This window comes from Triturus cristatus, chromosome 1_1 (genome assembly GCF_964204655.1).
Source record: "Triturus cristatus chromosome 1_1, aTriCri1.1, whole genome shotgun sequence".
Classification (NCBI taxonomy): domain Eukaryota; kingdom Metazoa; phylum Chordata; class Amphibia; order Caudata; family Salamandridae; genus Triturus; species Triturus cristatus.
Genome location: NC_140579.1, coordinates 182,280,674 through 182,300,805, shown reverse-complemented (window position 1 = coordinate 182,300,805; position 20,132 = coordinate 182,280,674). Strand labels below are relative to the sequence as shown.

The following is a 20,132-nucleotide window of genomic DNA, read 5'->3' as shown; positions in this document are numbered from 1 at the left end:
CTCTCTTCCTCTCTGGAAGGAGGCGGAAAGAAGGTGGGCAAAGTGATGGTCTGCCCGATGTGAAAGGCAGTGACAACCTTTGACAGAAAGGATGGACGTGTTCTGAGCACAAACTTGTCCGGATTGACAGATAGAAAAGGAGGTTTACAAGAAAGAGCCTGGAGCTCACTCACTCTCTTGGCAGAGGTAATGGCAACCAGGAAAGCAGTCTTCAAAGTCAGCAGACGAAGAGGAAAGTTGTGAAGATGCTCAAGGGGAGCGCACATTAAATATGTAAGAACCAGGTTCAAGTCCCACTGTGACATTACGAAAGGAATAGGAGGGAAAAGATGGGTAATGCCTTTGAGGAATCTATTTACAACAGGGGACTTGAAAAGAGAGGGTTGATCAGGGAGCCTGACAAAGGCCGAAATAGGAGAAAGGTAGCCCTTTATAGTGCCCAGAGCAGAGCCCTGCTGGACCAAAGAAAGAAGGAACAGAAGAACTTCTGAAAGAGGGGCAGAAAGAGGATCCACAGCCTTTGTTGTGCACCATGCCACAAATTTGTTCCACCTGCAGGGGTATACCAACTTAGTGGAGGGACGCCTGGCTGCCAGAATGACATCACACACTTTAGGAGGCAATTTGAAAGTAATCAACTGCCGCCGCTCAATCTCCACGCAAAGAGGTGGAGACTGGGCAGGTTCGGGTGGAGGACCGTCCCCTGCTGCTGCGACAGAAGATCCTCCCGAAGAGGCACTCAGATCGGAGGATAGATCGTCGTACTGAGCAGCTCGGGATACCAAACTCTTCGAGCCCAGTGTGGAGCGACAAGAATGACTTGGGCCCGGGAGCGACTGATCTTCTTCAGCACTCTGGGCAGAAGTGGTATAGGAAGAAAGGCGTACAACAGACCGCAACTCCACTCGCGACGAACAGCGTCACATAGCGAGTGCCGCCTTGGAAATTCCAATGCTCAGAATTGCTGACATTGCGTGTTCTCTTCGGTGGCAAATAGATCTAACCAAGGCTCTCCCCACTGTCGAAAGAGACCTTTCGCCAGGTCCGAGTGAAGACGCCATTCGTGATCTATCATGCACCTGCGGCTGAGTTCGTCTGCCCTGGCGTTCAGTGAACCTGCCAGATGTTGAACCACCAGGGAAATGCCCTGCTGTTCCAGCCATGTCCAGAGGCGCAAAGCCTCCTGACATAGGGTCCACGGCCCCACTCCGCCCTGTTTGTTGCAGTACCATATGGCGGTGGTGTTGTCTGTGAACACCTGCACTACTTTCCCCTTGACAGAGGGAAGGAATACCTTCAGTGCAAGTCGGATCACCTGAAGCTCCAGAAGGTTGATATGGAGCCTGGATTCAGCCGGAAACCAGAGGCTTCTGATCTCCGCCTCTCCCATGTGGCCCCCCCATCCCAGGAGAAACGCGTCCGTCACTACCGTGTGCTCCGGTTGGGGAAGGGAGAGGGATCTGCTTTGGACCCAATGCCGGTTCGTGAGCCACCACTGCAGCTGCTGTGCAGTGCCCTCCAAGATCTGGACGTAATGGGACAGGTTCCCCTGATGCTGTGCCCACTGGAACTTCAGGTCCCACTGCAGAGCCTGCATATTCCATCTGGCATGAGTGCCCAGCAGGCTGCAGGAGGCCATGAGGCCCAGCAGCCTCAGGGTCATGCTGACCGAAACCCAGGATAGAGGCTGAAAGATCGGAATCATAGCCTGAATATCCAGGACTCGCTGTTCAGGAGGGTAGGCCCCAAACAGCGTTGTATCCAGAACCGCTCCGATGAATAGGAGCTTCTGAGAGGGAATCAGATGTGACTTCAGCACATTGATGGAGAACCCGAGCAAATGCAGGAGGTCGGCCATAGTCTTGAGGTGGGAGACGACCGTCCGGGGCGAGCCCGCCTTCAACAGCCAGTAGTCGAGAGAGGGGAATACTGAAACCCCTGATCTGCGCAGATGAGCTGCGACCACCGCCATCACTTTCGTGAACATCCGAGGGGCGCTGATAAGGCCAAACGGGAGCACGGAAAGTGCTCGTGACCTACCGTGAACCACAGGTAACGCCTGTGGGCCGGCAGGACGGGAATGTGGAAATATGCGTCCTGCAGGTCCAACGCTACCATCCAGTCTCCTGGGTTCAGGGCAGACAAGACCTGAGCCAGAGTTAGCATATTGAAATTCTCCTTCCGGAGGAAGCGATTGACATCCCTGAGGTCCAAGATAGGACGCAGGCCCTTGTCCTTCTTGGGCACTAGAAAGTAGTGGGAATAACAACCACGTCCTACTTCTGGCGCAGGAACGCGCTCGATGTCCCCCTCGGCCAAGAGGGTCACGACTTCCTGTTGAAGTGCCAAGTGATCCCCCGACATGCGGTGGCACTGGGGTGGCATGGCTGGAGGGGTAGTCTCGAAGGGGAGGGAGTAGCCCCTTCGGACTATTTCTAAAACCCACCTGTCCGCAGTGATGGGACGCCAGTAGGGGGAGGTGATGGCAAATCCTGCCACCCAGAGGCGTTTGATGGGCCTGAAAAACCGGACTAGGAAGGTTTGGAGGCAGTGGTGGCCGGGATGGGGGTGGACTGACCCGCCCGCTGGCTCCCTGACTCGCCTCTGCGGGTCCCACGTCCGCGCTGAGACTGCTGCGGCCTGTGGCTCTGAAGCAAACATGTTGGGGTGCCTCTTCCGTGGCCATGAAAGGAGCGAAGAGCAGAAGGTAGAGGAGGGCGCATGACGGAAATGCCCAAGGACTTGGCCGTAGCCCGCGAGTCCTTAAAGCGCTCCAACACACTATCTGCCTTGTTGCCAGAAAGGGTGTTCTGGACATCCCCCGAGAAGCCAGTAGTCCTCAGCCAGGAGTGGCGGCGAGCGCCACTGTCGTGGAAATAATGTGGGACAACCGAGCTCCCAGGGGTGGGGTGTTGGGAGAGGAAAAGGGGGTCGCCCGGGGCCAGGCGATGGTGTCAGACCACGTTCCTATCCACAAGAACCCCTGTGTTGGGCCTGGACTAGGTGCACAAAAGAACGTCAGAAAGTGCCTCGTTAAAAAGGCAGCAGCGGCTACGCAGAGGTAGCCGCTGGTTGAAGCACTTCTGTCAGAAGGTTAGTCCTGACAGCCACTGTAGGGAGGTGGAGAGCCTCGGCCGCCCTACGCAACACCACTGCGTAACTTGCACTCTCCTCCGTAGCCACGGTAGGTGGAGTGAGCATGCCAAGGTCAGGAGAGATGTCCAGACCACTGGCATTCCCCAGTTCCTCTGCCCAGTCCGGGTCATACTCACACTGAGCTGTGAGAGGGTCCTCAGACCCCGTCGAGTCCTCCCCTTCCTCTGAAGGCTGAGGAACAGGCCTAAAATAAGGAGGCTGGACATAGGGAAAGAAAGGTCTCATCGGCATCGAGTGACGCCGTTCCGGCTCTGTGTCCACATCGGGGCTGAGACTGGGGGCGACGTCGTCCGGTGCCACGGGCGACGCCGGTGGTGGTGCCGGTGGGGTCGACGTCGGTGGAGGTGTGACAAGGTAAACCGGCATCGACCGGGATCCAGACCAGGATCCATGGGGGGCCTGCGGTGCCGGGGTCAGAGCCGACAACGATGCCGGAACCAAAGCCGCAAATAGTGAAGGGCGAGGACCCCCAGTTGGACCTGCGGGGCCCGAAGGCAAGCCGGCGGGGCCCGAAGGCCCAAAGAGGCGGGCCATGACTGACCAATTCCAGCAGCTTGGCCGGAGCGGCCGACCAACCTGGGAAGGGCGGGTAGCCCAACGGCGACTACGTAGGCTCTGCCGAAGCTGCGGGGGTGGCACCTCCCGCACCCTCAGCCTCGTCGCTAGACGGGAAGCCGGTGAGCGATGACGCTTCTTCGAATTCTTGTGATGCTTCGCCTTACCTGAACCCGAGTGGAGAGACTTCGATCCCGAAGAACGATGGTGATGGCTCCGCGACCTGTCCCTCGACCTCCCACAGGACCGGGACCTTGAGCGGCGCGGAGCCGACTGCCGGACTTCAAGCAACTTTCGGGACCACTCCTGTAAAGTCTTCGGCGCCATGGCCGGGCAGTCGGGGCATGACTTGGGGTCGTGGTCGCGCCCCAGGCAGTAGAGACACACGCGGTGCGGGTCCGTGACCGACATCATGGGATGACAGTCCCAGCAAGACTTGAAGCCGGGCATCTCTACGGCACCAGGAGTCGATCAACTAGAAAAATAGAGACAAAAAGGCCTTGAAAAACTCAGTCAAAAAGTTACTGGGGGTACCGCTCTCTCCAGGTCTGCGCTTGCTGGTGCGGAAAAAGAAAGAACTGACGTCCGTGCGCGAGAGCAGTGTCTAAGTAGCTGCCGCGACGTCATTTAGGCGACCACAACACTAACGACGGACGCGGAGCCGCACAACGCCACCTTCCAATGCGCAGGGGGTACTGCTGACAAAAACTTTCCGGATCCAGTCTGACGCCTGGGGGTAATTCTAAGGTAAGGAATCTATCACTATGTGTTTCTTTCAAATACAACTCACAGTTGTGTGAAAATTAAACTAGGACTTGCTGTTGCCCAGGTAAGCTCAAGATCATGTTGGAAATCTAGATAAAGTATAAGGCCAAAAGGAAAGAAAAGACCCCTTTCAGGACTCTCTCTCACACTTGATATGTGCTAGAAATCTGAGCTATGATGGCCACTATGTAGAGGAAAGAATTCATACATCCAACACATTAGCTAAAGTTTGGTTGTTTCAAATGAGATGGATGCCTTACTAAAATAACACTATTAGACAAAACACATTTGACATTGATTATTGCTATTTAAAAATGACTGGTGATTTCCAGCCTGACAACGGGATATACTTGAAGCAGGAAAGTCCATGAAAGATCCAATATTGTAGAAGCCAACTGCATTTTTCATCCTTGTAGTCCCTGTCTATTTTATTAAAAAGATATGTACCTTACCATATACCACTTTATTGCTTAAAGGATACTCAAAGGCAGCCTCTTTCCCCTGCTCCACCAATACACCAAGGCCAAATATGGCATTACTTCGCACTTCTTCATCTTCCTCTTTGGCACCAGACAGCATAACCGGGAACAGGCGGGGTAGAAACTGCACGCAAGAAGTGCCTAGCTGCTGCACCGTCTCTGCTATGGTGCCAATGGCAAAAGATTTCTCGGCTAGGGAATTGTTAGGCTTCTGTACGAAAAGGGGAGAAGAGTCATGCAACTGATCGAGATTGAAAGACAAGTCAGGAAAATAATCAAATCAGTATGCAGGAGTAATAGATGCGTGATGAGAAGTTCGAAGAGTCAAAGCAGAGGCATTAGAAGAGAGGTCAAGATTTTAAGAAAGAGATAAGGAAGAAAGAAAAGGAAATAAAATGAAAAAACAAATCTGAGAGCAAGCTTTCCATTAATATATTCATGCATGTCTACATGTTTAACATCTCTTAGTCATGAGCCTCTGCTGTTACTCAATTGTTACAAACATGAATAATCCCCATAACGTTTAGGCTTCATTTATTAATTTGTTTCATGTCACAAACACTGCCACCCTGACCTATTGTGACCTAGTTTCATAACACTGTCAGCCATTGTAAACCTACCGGTTGTTTTCCTACATACAGATTGGACCAGCCTCTTTGAGCCGTTAGATTATTTGTGAGAAGCAGCTTCATCCATTGGTTTCAGACTTCATCAAACCACATTTCAAACGACCCGGAGGACTTTTTCTCTCATGTTCATGTTGTCAGTGATAGGGTGCATCATTCTCTATTATACAACAGATGAACTCTCCTTCCCTCAAAATAAACTCTACAGAGAAAGTAGCCTTTCTGTACTTTTGTCAGTGCAGTAGACCTTTTGTTTAAATATATTTTCAGGACTGGGTAACAAGCCTTACCTTAAGATGACTTGCTAATTTTATTTTTGCCTTTACACATCAGGGCAGTCTGACCCAAAAATGGCCATAGCACTTCGTTTGAGATCCTGGCCTTGCTCTACGTAGACCTCTTTGTACTGGGCCCTACTGGCAGTCCCTTGTTTCTGTAGGTCTGTTGGTTCTTGACCATCTTAAAATAAACTCTTTGAAGAGAAATGCATTCAAGATCTAGAGGTTGAAAACAGGACGAAGCTCACATTTCTTATTGGGTACATGAAAACAGAGGGATTAGCATCCCTGTCCAGCTTCTGCATAGGGATGTTCCTGCAACTATTTCCATGGTTACTTTGTTGAGCAGAGCCAGGACTTCATACTGGAAAATATGTTCTAGGAACGCAGAGTCTACTTTCATAGCTACCCCCACTCTTTGCCTGGTGTCAGTGTGTTTTTAACCTAGTCAACTGGGATCCTGCTAATCAGGAGCCCAGCAAATGTGCTTTCTCCCCTAAATTGACATGGTAATAGATTTTGTACCTCCACAATTGGCTATTGGTGTATGTTTATAAGACCCTAGTATATGATACTAAGGTACCCAGGGCATAGGTACACCAGGGTATCCCATGGGTTACAGCATGTATTGTGCCACCCATGGGTGTCCACTCGAAATGTGACTACAGGCCTGCCAGGGGACACCGCTCTCTTTTAGCGCGTTAACAGGCTTCTTTTACTGAGGGCTCTGGTCCGCTTCTATGTCATCATATTTCAGAGGAACAGTGGGTGGATCATTTTGAGGGCATTTATAATCAGGGGGCTGATGGGAGTGTTAACATCCATGCTGCATTTGTGTCCGCTGGTAACTTAGCAGTCTTCATGTTAGATGAAGTCACGAAAGGCATTCTAGACCTGTCTAGCACCAAGGCCCCAGACCCGCACAACATACCACCTGACCTGTTAAAAGGAAATATGGAGGTCTGGGCTCCTTTATTAATGCAGGTCTTGAATGCAGCTGTGCAGGAAGGGCCGTTACCCTCTTGGTCAGCCGCGGTGATTTTCCCTATTTTTAAGAAGGGGGATGAAGAGAACCCACAATGTTACCATCCAATTTATTTACTGGATTCAACGGCTAAGGTCTTGGGGAGGGTGATCCTAAATAGGCTGTGCAAATGGGCAGATGAAAAGAAGATTCGGAGTAATATCCAGTATGGTTTTAGGGCGGGGAGGTTGACTTTACATCAATGTTTGTACCTCCACTTAATTATTAATAAGTATACAGTGGCTCAGCCTGAATCCTTACACCTGGCTTTCATGGACTTGATGTCTGCTTTTGATAGGGTGAACCGAGTGAAACTCTGGGCTTTGCTCAGCGAGATGGGGCTCGATCCCAGTATTGTGGCTCTTTTAGCGGATCTCCACTCAATGACATCAGCCTTGTGCACTTTTCTCAAGGTGCTAAGTGCACTTGATCGTTTGGGACGAGTTGTGGGGTTTGGCAGGGGTGCTTACCCGCCCCTTTTCTGTTCACCTTGTATGTTAATGGATTCAAGTAAGCGCTTTTATCAGTTTCGGCCAATTGTCCTAAGATTAGTGACAGATCTCTCCCTGTCCTATTATATGCGGACGATGCGGTCCTGATGGCCCGGCGGGCAAAAGGGTTTGGACCAGTTGTTGGCCAAGTATGCTTCTTTTATGGGGCTCCTGTACTTGCCGGTTAACTTAAGTCCTACATAATGGTAGTGGGCCCAAAAGCAACAAGGAACAAGATCTTCAAGGTATCAATTGTTACCCTGAGTAAAGTCAAGGCCGTCTCCTATTTGGGTGGTTTAGTTGATGTTAATAATTGTTGGAAACTGCTGATTGAAGCCAACATATCACAGCCTGTAAAAACTATGAGGGCGGTTCTTAGTTTTGCATATGGTCTAGGGTACCAAGGGATCTCCTAAAAATGTATCAGGCCAAGTGAATTGCACAGCTGAGGTTTGGAAGCAAGGTGTGGGGGGTATGTTAAGTTGGCCTGGATTCAAACAATGGATAATAATTTCTTGCATAAGTTGATCTAGGTCCCACACTCAAACACCGCATTTTCTGTACATGAGGAACAGGGTTTTGTGTGTCAGATTTGACAGCTCTAAGCCCGCTCATGTGCTGGATCAAGATTTGGAGCAGGGCGGAGCTGAAGTTAAGTTTGAGTCTTGAGGACTGCCTGGTGTTAGATTGGGTATCTAGCATACCGTGGATTATGCATGTTAAGGCAGCCTTGTTTTCTATAGGTAGGCCAAACATTTTTAACAACCCTACCCCGCTCTACATCCAGGAATTGGGGAGTGTTAAAAGTTGTGCTTCGAACTCACCCGTTTTGCCCTTACTTCAGCTGGCCTAGGAAGCATTTTTTAATCCCCTTGCTTAAATCATTGAATTTATAAATGTTAGGCCTGCCCTGATGTATCTTCAGATGCCTCTCTACAAACAGTTGATTTTTTCGGTTTTATCTTTTTGACAAGCTCTCTGGGTGTCCAATAAGTCGAGATACGATTAATTGTTTTAATGTCATTATTTTTAAGAGCAATTTTATTGTCTATTTTTATGTATGAAATTAATATTACTGACACTTGACTTTGATTCTTTTATGGTGATTTTGTTTACCGAATAAAGATTTACTGACTGACTGACTACAGGCCTGCCATTGCAGCCTGTGTGATTTGGTGCATGCAACTTTCATGACCGATATAAGTTACCAGTATGGCAGGTTCTTTAGTCCTTGGTTATAAGTGCGAGGATGCCCCTGCATGAGCAGGACATCCCTCAAACCCCAGAGTCGATTCTCCAGGGTTTGTAAGTGTGGTCAGCCATTTCAAGACATTATGAGATGTCTAACTATATAATGGCTGCACCAAACCCGGTCATGTTTGGTAATAAACATGTTGGAATCATACTCCAACACAGATTCCAGTGTTGGAAGTATGATACCATGTACTGGGTGGCCACTTAAGGGACCCGCCTGTACTCCCTGTAGGAAGAGTTACTTACCTTCGGTAACAATATATCTGGTAGAGACACAGTCGAGCCACAGATTTCTTAACTTAGAATATCCCCCCAGGAGTCAGACTGGATCCGGAAAATCTTTTTTCCCCAGCTATACCTCTGCACGCCGGCGCCCGGCTCCGTTTTGACGTCGTCCACGGAAGTGACATCAATGGAGCCATATAAGCCCCTCCTGGGGAGTTGACGTCAGTTTTCTACAGGAAACTTTTCTGCGCCAGCCGTGCAAAAAAAACTGCGATAACACAGGAATAGTATGTGTTTGAAATGAAGAAAATCATTGAAAAAGCACGCAGTAACTGGAGGGGCTGAAGGGAGCCTACAGAGTACTTGCTGCGAGCAAGAGCCCAACAAATTGCCAAGCCGTGCCCCCGCTCAAGGGGGCAATAACAGCGGCACAAAAGATATGACAAGCGAGGCACAGACTGTCACCACAGAAGGGAAATTAAAAGAACCACAATATTGAAGCAACATGTTGCAAGACAACGGACTAGAAGTGAACGACCACTAGAAAGTTCACCACACACTCCAGAGATTGAAGAATTGTAGCAACAAGAGAACCCAACCCAACCGACTGCAAGAGAAAGGAGGAGGCATAGGTGTGGGCGGTGGAAGGAAATTAAAAACAGAATAACTCCACGCGTGAGTAGCACAGGATGAAAACACGAGAAGGTAGTAAAAAGTAGACCTTAACCACCTTAAAACGTGGATGGAAAGCTGCCAAAGAAGGTGCAAGAGCACGCCACTAACCAAACACTAGGACGGAGGGGAGTCTGAAGGGCCCCACGAAGAACAACACACCCTACCTCAGAGTGAGGTGCGAGAGCACACCTTCGGAAGACCAAAGCTACCAGAAAGAGGGAGGCTAGATGGAAAGACACCATATGAAAAGGTCATCGCAGAGTGGGGAGGATGGGCGGGCGTTAAGGAATCTGCGGCTAGACTGTGTCTCTATCAGATATATCGTTACCGAAGGTAAGTAACTCTTCCATCTGATAGAGACATCTAGCCGCAGATTCCTTTACTTAGAATAGATACCAAAGCCATACCCCATAGGAGGAGGGTCTACAAAACAACCACCAAGTTCCAGGAGAACATATTTGTCAAAAGGCTGACGAAATACAGTGGGAACCGCAATGCCAGGACAACTGACATTAGACACAGGAAACTCCGTAAGGAACATGAACAAGGGACGGCAAAGACACCACAATCCGCCGAGGGACGGTGTAAGACCTCTCTCGTCCAGACACAGATGAAAGGAAATAAGGAAATACGGAACTAGAAAGGTCAGTGCCAACGTAAAAAAAAATGCAGTGACTCCTACGAAAGAAGGATCCCAGCACCGGTTCCCATGATCCATGAGGAACGAAGCTCCAATGGGGTAAAACAACATGACAGCGGTAGAGCATAACACCTGAACATACACAACAGTGGATGCCACAATGAAACAGGGGACAGTCCGAAGACTCTCCGGCCAGGAACAGGAGCCGCAACATGAGGCCCGTGGGTGGAAGAAAAAACACCATAATGTGTACTGCCTAGGACATGTGACAACAGTGGCAGGGCCGAGCCCAGAGCCTAGTGCCAACAGACACAGCGGAGCCACCATTTGAGCAAAAGCTCAGGAGGTAGGCATGCAGCCAAACAAATTAAAAGGCACCACTGAGAGTGGATAACCTGCAAGGCTATGAACACAAAGAGGACACTATTCCGAAGGAAAGAGTAAGCAAGGATGTCTGACACTAAGGCAAAAAAGACTTAGTAAGCGAGCATCCCGGTGGCGTGTAGAATCCACGATATACACACAAGAGACAGGAAGAACAAGTTACTTACCTTCGGTAACGCTTTTTCTGGTGCATACAGTATCTGCCTGTGGATTCCTCACCTTGTGAATATCCCCTGCGCCAGCAACATTCGGAAACTTTTGTAGCAGTCCACGCCGATGAGGTCGAAGACGACGTCACAGAGACACGGCTCCGCTCGCGACTTCGCTGACGTCACCGGCTCCATAAGAAGACCTCGTCGGCGTGATGACGTCAGTTCTGCCCTTTTTTTCGTGCCTTCGAGGCACACGGACGGACTGACAGCAATATATACACAGTATACAAAGCACATAATATACAAAGCAACACACACAGTGTGTAGAATAAGTAGAAAGGCAAAAGAAATAACACAATGCCTTTGACAGTAACAAAATACATTTCGAAACACCATTAATAGAATTGTAGGTATAGAAGGATGGACAACAGGGAGGCGGGTGGGTCAGTGAGGAATCCACAGGCAGATACTGTATCCACCAGAAAAAGCGTTACCGAAGGTAAGTAACTTGTTCTTCTGATGGATACATCTGCCAGTGGATTCCTCACCTTGTGAATAGATTCCCACAGCAGTCCCCACTCCCGGAGGAGGGTGTCCACCATTCTATACCAGAAAGTCAGTCCCTCCTCACTTCGGTGTCTAAACAATAATGTTTTGCGAAAGTGTGGAGGGAGGCCCAAGTTGCCGCCCTACAAATGTCCTCCACAGGAACACCCTTAGACAAAGCAGAAGTGGAAGACTTAGCTATAGTGGAATGGGCTCTTAAACCCTCTGGAGGTTCCTTCCCAGCCAAAGAGTAGCATATCTTGATGCACAAGACAATCCATCTGGAAAGGGTGCGCTTGTGCACCGCTCGACCTTTCCTGCATCCAACAAAGCCCACGAAGAGCTGGTCATCAACTCGAAAGTCTTTTGTCCTGTCAAGGTTGAAGCTCACCGCCCTCTTAGGGTCCAAGCGGTGAAGACTCTCCTCCTCCTTGGAAGGGTGAGGGGGAGGATAGAAGGAAGGAAGGGTAATGGACTGCCCCAGATGGAAATGAGTTACCACCTTAGGCAAAAATGCAGCCCTGGTCCTGAGTACCATCCTTTCAGCATTAATGGTCAAAAACAGGGGTTTTGAACTCAGAGCTTGAAGCTCACTTACCCTCCTTGCCGAGGTAATTGCAATAAGAAAAAACGTCTTAAAAGACAACAATCTCAAGGGACACTTCTGTAACGGCTCGAAGGGAGAACCCATAAGATAAATTAAGACAAGGTTTAAGTCCCATTGAGGCACAATAAAGGGAGTAGGAGGAAACCTGTTTGTGAGGCCCTTAAGAAAACGAAGAACAATAGGTGATTTGAATAATGACGGCTGATCCGGCAAGCAAAGGAAAGCCGACAAATCCGATAAGTATCCCTTTACAGTGGCCACAGCAAAGCCTTGCTGAGCAAGAGAAAGGGCAAACTGCAGAATGTCAGATAAACGAGCCTTCAAAGGATCAATTGACTTCTCTCCACAACAGAGAACAAATTTAGACCACCTATAGGAATAGATAGATTTGGTGGAATGACGTCTGGCAGACAAAATTACATCTACCACATCAGGTGGGAGAGAAAAAGAATTCAGGTTGCCCCGTTCAATCTCCAGGCATGAAGGTGTAAGCTCTGGAGGTGGGGGTGTAGAACCTGACCCTCCGATTGCGAGAGGAGGTCTGCCCTCAGAGGGAGACGGAGCGGAGGGCACGAGGAAAGGTGGTGAAGATCTGTGTACCACACCCTTCTTGGCCAATCCGGGGCGATCAATATGACTTGGGCCCGGTCTTGGCGAATCTTCCTCAGAACCCGAGGAATCAAGGGTATGGGGGGAAAAGCGTAAAGGAGTCGTGAGCTCCAACTCAACTGAAACGCGTCCCCCAATGCTCCCTGCATCGGATACTGGAGACTGCAGAATGACGGGCAGTGAGCGTTCTCGTGAGTGGCGAACAGGTCCACCCGAGGAGTTCCCCACATACGAAAGACGTGACGAACCACCTCCGGATGGAGCCTCCACTCGTGGTCGGCGGAGAACTGCCGACAGACTGTCTGCACGCATGTTCAGCACCCCGGCCAGATGATTTGCCATCAGACAAATCTGATGATCCTGAGCCCAGGACCATAGACGCAGGGCCTCTCTGCAGAGACAAAGAGACCCCACTCCCCCCTGTTTGTTGACATACCACATCGCGGTAGTGTTGTCCGTCAGGACTTGAACAGACTGACCGCGAAGTGAAGGGAGGAAGGCCTTGAGTGCTAAGCGAATCGCCCGCAATTCCAGAAGGTTGATGTGAAGCAACCTTTCCTCTGGAGACCAAAGACCCTTGATCTCCAGATCCCCCAGATGAGCACCCCACCCTAAAGTGGATGCATCCGTAATCACTGTGGCCACCGATGGAGGTAGATGAAAGGGCTTTCCTTGAGACAGATTGCCCTCCACGCTCCACCAAGACAGATCCGCCGCAGCTTCTCTGGAGATCCTCACAGACTCCCTGAGATCTCCTTTGTGCTGATACCACTGCCTGCGGAGGCACCACTGGAGCGCCCTCATGTGCCAGCGTGCATGGTTGACCAACAGAATGCAGGAAGCAAACAGACCGAGCAGGCGAAGGACCTTAAGAACTGGAACGACCGCTCCATTGTAAAAGGAATCATTTCCTGTATGTCGAGAATCCTTTGAGGAGGAGGGAATGCTCGACACACAGTAGTGTCCAGTACCGCACCTATGAACAGGTTGCGCTGAGAGGGCACCAGGTGAGATTTGGGCACATTTATCGAAAAACCCAATTTGAACAACACCTGAGTTGTATACTGCAGATGACGCAGCACCTTCTCTGGCGACTCCGCTTTGATCAGCCAGTCGTCCAGATAGGGGAAAATTGAGATCCCCGACCTTCTAAGATGGGCTGCCACCACTGCCATCACCTTCGTGAAGACTCGGGTGCAGTAGTAAGACCAAACGGAAGGACCGCAAACTGATAATGTTGCGACCCTACCGTAAACCGGAGATACTTCCTGTGCGACTTCAGGATGGGGATGTGGAAATACGCATCCTGCAAGTCGATCGACACCATCCAGTCCTCCTGATTCAGAGCTTGAAGAACCTGAGCAAGGGTGAGCATCTTGAACTTCTGAGGTCCAATATCGGACGCAATCTGCCGTCCTTCTTCGGAATCAGGAAATACCGGGAGTAGCATCCCTGACCCCTCTCCTGCTCTGGAACCACCTCTATCGCACCTTTCTGAAACAACTTCAGGACTTCCTCCTGTAGGAGAAGACAGTGGTTCTCTGAGCAAGCCCCTTGACAAGGAGGGTAATTTGGAGGGAATTCCCGAAAGGGAAGGGCATACCCATTTTCTACAAGATCTAGAACCCAAAGATCTGTAGTTACAGATTCCCAATCTTGTAGAAAATGGGTAAGCCGGCCCCCCACAGGACCAACATGATCCAGAATGGCGGATCTAGGGCTGCTTTGCGGTGCAAGGAGGGGCTGAAAAGGAAGAAGAGGAGAATTGACGGCCACGTGAGCGACCCCTGATTCTACCTCTGTATCCTTTAGACAAAGAGCCTTGCTGCTGCTGCTGTTGGGTCTGCCTGTAGGAACGAAAGTTTGCCCTTCCGAAACCTCTGTATCTTTTAAACGACCCCCTTGACTGGGATTGAAGGCCCAAAGACTTAGCCGTAGCCTTGCTTTTCTTAAAACGTTCAAGAGCAGCATCTGCCTTTTTGCCAAATAATCCAAATCCATCAAATGTCAAGTCCAACAGTGTTTATTGTACATCCGGGGAAAACTCAGAAGACTTCAGGCACGCAACCCTCCTGGTGGCAACAGAAGACCCCATGACTCTTGCCACTGAATCCGCCGTGTCCAGCCCACTCTGAATCACCTGACGTGCTGCTGCCTGGGCAGCGGTCAAGACCTCATTAAAGCCAACCCTATCGTCCTCAGATAGTTTTGGTGCCAATTTCTTCGCAGAGTCCATGAGCGCATGAATATAGCGTACCAAAAGGCAAGTGGCTTTTGTCGATTTAAGTGCCATGCTGGCCGATTGATCTAACTTTTTAGCCTCTCTGTCACCTGGAACCTGAGGAAAAGCACCCTTAGATCTTCCTGAACAAGCAGCCTGAACCACCAGGCTCTCAGGCGATGGATGTGATGTTAAGAACTCAGGGTCCCCTGGAACTGCTCTATACCTCCTAGCCACAGTCTTAGAAACTGCAGGAGCAGAAAAAGGCTTACGCCACACCTCCATCACAGGATCTATAATGGCCTCATTAAAAGGCAATAATGGCTCTGAAACTGTAGTAGGAGACTGCAGTACTTCTGTTAGAATATTCGATTTAAAATAAGTGGTAGGCAACTGAAGATCTAACAGTTCAGCTGCCTTCCTAATCACTGCATGATATGGAGCCACATCCTTTGAGTGTTCATCTGAAGGTGGAGTAATATCCCACTCAGGAGACAAATCCAATCCACTAGCCTCTTTAAGTTCTTCAAAAACCTTGTCAGACTCCACCAGCTCTCCTTCTTCTGCTTCTTCCAGAAGGTACCTTCGCTCATCAATCACCCTTTGAGCTTCCCTACTGGACCGAATCCGTACAAGCGAAGTCGGCGGCGCCATGTTTGAATCCGACGGCTCCAGCGTCGAACGTGGTTCCGCAGGAGCAGCCGGCGTCGAACGAGGTCGAGCCGGCGCCAGTGAAGAAGAAAGCGGCGTCGACGTCCTCGGCGCCGGTAGATGCCAAGACGGCGTCGCCGGAAAAAATGGCATGAAAGGAGCCTGCGGATAGACTTGCAGCACCCCCAAATTGAAGGCCATTGGACCCATCGGACCCGCAGGTGTACCAGTGGTGTACATGGCTCTCGAAAATACCCCAAACACAGCATTTAAATAATGAGAGGGGTCCTGACCTGGTCCAGGGAACGCAGGGTACTGGTCAGGCATCACCGTACTCGGGCCAACCGGCGCTGACGGTGGAATAAGCGGCGTCGCAGGCTCACCCGGTGCTTGAAGCTCCTCAACTGGGGCCGGAGACTGAGCCGGAGATGAACCCGGAGCCGGAGATGGAACCGGGGTCGGAGATGGAACCAGAGCCGGAGATGTAGCCGGAGCCGGTGAAGCCACTGGAGAAGAAGGACCAGGAGGCGAATCCGGAACGGGTGAAGGAGACACAGAGTCCTTACGGCATCGAGTTGGTGACTTCGACTTCGGAGCCGAACTCTTGTCAGAGTGACGTCGAGAAGAATGTCTCCTCTTCTTTTGTGCTTCTTGGATCTTGAAGCATGCCCCGAAGGAGACTTCGACGCCGACCTCGATCGTGACCTCGACCTCCTTCTTCCTCTCTTCTCCTTTTTCATCCTAGCGATGAAGAGTTTCGCCTCCCTTTCTTTTAGAGCCTTGGAGCTCATCTTGCGACAGCAAGAACAACCATCCACATCATGGTCAGATGATAAACACCATACACAGTCGTCATGTGGATCCGTGATCGACATATGTTTGCCACATTCACGACAGGGCTTGAAGCCCGATTTTTTGGTCGACATCTTTTTCGAAAAAGAAACAGAGAAATCCAGTAGAAACACAAAGTAACAGTGAAGCTACCAACAGAGATTCCCGAAATCCGTTGGTGTCGACGGAGCGGAAAAAAGGGAACTGAGGTCATCACGCCAACGAGGTCTTCTTATGGAGCCGGTGACGTCAGTGGAGTCGCGAGCGGAGCCATGTCTCTGTGACGTCGTCTTCGACCTCATCGGCGTGGACTGCTACAAAAGTTTCCGAATGTTGCTGGCGCAGGGGATATTCAAAAGGTGAGGAATCCACTGGCAGATGTATCCATCAGATTGTCGACACACGTCCGTGGAGTGACTAAATCCTAAATAGGGGAGTAATGCAAGCGGCACCACGGCACCAGTGTGCTGCATAACAGTGAAGAATGCAGAAAGAAGAACAGGCCCCTGAGGGGGAGGAATCCTGGTCTCTCGTGAGAAAGCGGAAACATAGACCACAAGACTGCCCATAAAGGATAGAAAGAAGGCACAGACAGAAGCCTGGTGCCAAAAGCCTACACCGCCAAAGACAGACACCGTGTACCAAAATGGAGAACGTCGAGAAGAATACACACACAGTAATGCCACCTAACGAAGCACCTGTGCCATACTGGGAGTAAGAACTCACACCTAGAAAAACATCAGCGGTGGAGCACAAATCCATAGGCAGAAAAGCATAGACCAGAGCCACTCCTTGAGAACTAGGAATATGCACAGGAAGGCAAGCCTATGGAACACACCAGAGACGACATCCTACAACAGTAGGAAGAGGCAACTTGCACCAAGGTACCTGGGAAACAAGAGTAGCAATATGATTGCCAACAAATACCCCACATAGGGTAAGGCACAACCCTACAAAAGAAGGGTCCCTCTTGAGACATGCTCGTAGGCAGAGGCTCAAAAGAAAGGTAAACACAGCTTAACCAGCTGTACCAGAATAAGTAAACAACACGGCTGAGCAGCCACGCCACCCAGAACATCTGCGGCCCACAACGGGTAACAGAAAAGAGACACATATACAGGAGGCGCCTGACCGCCGAATCAGCATGGGTGTCAAAAAGAGTGACCCCATTAAATGGTATATCTTTAAGCCGTTCCTGAACATGCTTTGGGAAAACGTCCTCACGCAACCACGAGTGGCGGCGTATGGCAACCGACCTGGCCCATAGTACGACCACAGTGTCCATGGTGTCCATGGCAGACCGAATTGAAAAGTACGCCATATCATGCCCATCACTGATTAGGCAGGCCAGATCGGCATGAGAGATCCCCAGCAAGGAGGGGAGGAGCCGGTCAACAGCGTCCCAAAGGGCAAATGTAGCCCGAGCAAATACACCAACGCGTTGAGGGACCGGAGTCCCGAGCTGGCGGATGCAAACATATATTGGCCACATGACGCCAACCACCGAGACTCCCTAGTGGGAGGATGCAACGGAACAGGAGTCACAGAGGGAGCTGCCTGAAGCACAAGTCCTCCAGCTCCAGAATGGAGGGTCAAACAGGCGGGGTCAGTGGGAGCCGGCCTATGGGCCACAGCACGATCCACGGGGTCCCCTGAGGAGGGCCGTGCCCACATTCCGAGAAGGATGTCAAACAATGACTCCGCAAAAGGTACGGTTCCATGATCCACGTGCCCTGGTGGAGAATATCCAGCAAAGGCTCCGAAGGACTCGAGACTGAGGGCGGCTCCATCCTTAAAATGACTGCAGCCCTGACAAACGTCCCACTAGCCTCCATTGCCCCACGAGGCGGTGAAAGCAAGCCATCAGTAGGTGATGGACGCAAGCTAAACCGGCCACTTAACAGAGGCTCAGCAGCAGGATGAGTAGGCCAATGCTCCACTGGCGCCTGCTATGAACTCAGGGGGTGGGGAATCCACCGAACCACATCCTCCACCACTAAAGCTGGAGACGGTATGTGCGTCGAGGTGACGTTGAGCCAGCGTTTGAGACCTCTAAACAGGCCACGACTAGCGGAGTGGAGCAAGCGTCGGTGACCTCCGAATAGGCCTCGACCGCCCTAGTCAAGCCGGCGATCTCCGAAAAGTTCTCGAGCCCTCAAGTGGAGCCGGCGTCGGCGACCTCCGAAGAGGCATGGACTCCTCGAGTCAAACCGGCGTCGGCGACTTCCGAAAAGGTACCGACCGTCCGAGTCGAGCCGGCGTCGGCAACCTCAGAAAAGGCCTCGACCGCTCGGAGTCGGACCGGCATAGACTCAACATTCCCCGAGGTGGAAACCTGCGGGAGAGAGTACGCCCAAGCAGTGTCATGCACCGCGCCGCAGCCGCCTCCAGCGAAGCCGCAAGGAGACTCGGAAGGCTGTGCGACAGCGCTATGGAAGGGCTAGACGTCGTGGGATGCCCCTCCGGGCCGTGTCCCGACATTGCGGCGACTCTGGTGTCAGAGTCAGGGCACTCAGTTGGAACCGAGGGTAAACCCGCTGGCGGTGTTCCAACCTGAGTCCCTACCCCCCCGTGGGTCCCGGAGGCGCGCCAGGGAGGGGGGGCAATGCTAACCTGAGGTAGGCGAATGATGGCGACGGTGCCGGAACCGGCCCCGCCGCGTGGACGACTCCGCTTGAGAAGGAGACCTGCGTCGCGAGGGGTCCGTTCAGGACATCTGGGCAGACAGCAGATCCAAGCGGCGTTCCCGCAGTGATTGCGGCCGCAGCTGGCGGCAAACGTTGCACTCCATGGAGTCATGGTGCTCTCCCAAGCACCATATACAGAGTTCGTGAGGGTCCGTCGCCGGCATCTGTTGAGCAGGACCGACACGGTTTGAAGCCCACAAGGGCATTGACACACTGCTCCTGGACGCGAAAGGGCATAGAAAAGTCCTATAATAAACAATAACAGGCCCGAGGTATCACTTTCCCGGATCCGCGTTAGGACGCGGAAAAGAAGAAAACTGACGTCAGCATACCGGGAGGGGCTTATATGGTTCCATTGACGTCACTTCCATGGACGACACCTGGACGGAGCTGGGCACCACCGCCTCCCGGCGTGCAGAGGTATTGCTGGTGAAAAAAGATTTTCCGGATCCAGTCTGACGCCTAGGGGGATATTCTAAGTTAAGGAATCTGCGGATAGATGTCTCTATCAGATACAGCCTTTCAGGGTCTGCTAGCAAGCTAGTGCTGCTGCTGACCAGAGACACGATTCTGCCCTACTGCTGCTGAGCCAGGCTCGAGTAGAGAAAGATAGAACAATAGGTTTCCTGTCACAAGGAGGTGTGATCACCTCCCAGACAGGACTTAGTGTATTAGGCTGGGGTGGGGGTGCTTGCCCTCCTTGTACTCCAGTTTGAACCAGTTCAAGAATCCTTGGTTCCCGCTCTGGCACAAAACTGGACAAAAGGCAGGGGAGTATCCTCCCCTCTGGGAGGGAAAAGTCATCCCAACCCTTATCTTAGGGTATTTAAGGGCTACCTTGTGGGTGGGTCCACAAATTCGTCGTGGGACCACACTGAATCCTGAAACTATATCACCCTTCACTCGTCTGGACCCTTGGACTTCGACTGGACCAAGGAAGACTCCTGCTGATCCTAGTCTGGCTGTTGTTCAAGTCTTCTGCGTCATCTGTGTTCCATCCAGGTTCTTTTTTATCACAAACAGAGAGTGAGAGAATAAACAACGTGGTTGCGTTCTCCCAGAGTAACTTTTTTTCACAAAAAGCAACCACTATTGAATTGGCGAAATACCAGATTCAGAGTAGTGTAAAGATGTTGTTCAACTATCTACTTGACAGGTGGAATATCAAAGATATTGAAGTAAAAGCCTCACTCACATAATAGTGACATGCTTCATCATAGGCAGTTACTCCACACCCAGAGAAGGTGGTACTCTCTGGGCGGACTCAACCAAAGAT

General features: G+C 50.9%; 1 protein-coding gene across 1 annotated transcript in view; it reads right to left on the bottom strand.

The window, feature by feature from the left end:
- IPO4 (importin 4) overlaps positions 1-20,132 on the bottom strand; it is a 3,494,625-nt gene that overhangs the window by 346,913 nt on the left and 3,127,580 nt on the right. The window contains exon 26 of the mRNA XM_085624107.1: positions 4,958-5,166. Within this exon, the coding sequence (XP_085480233.1) occupies positions 4,958-5,166 (209 nt within the window). The remainder of the gene's footprint in view (positions 1-4,957; positions 5,167-20,132) is intronic.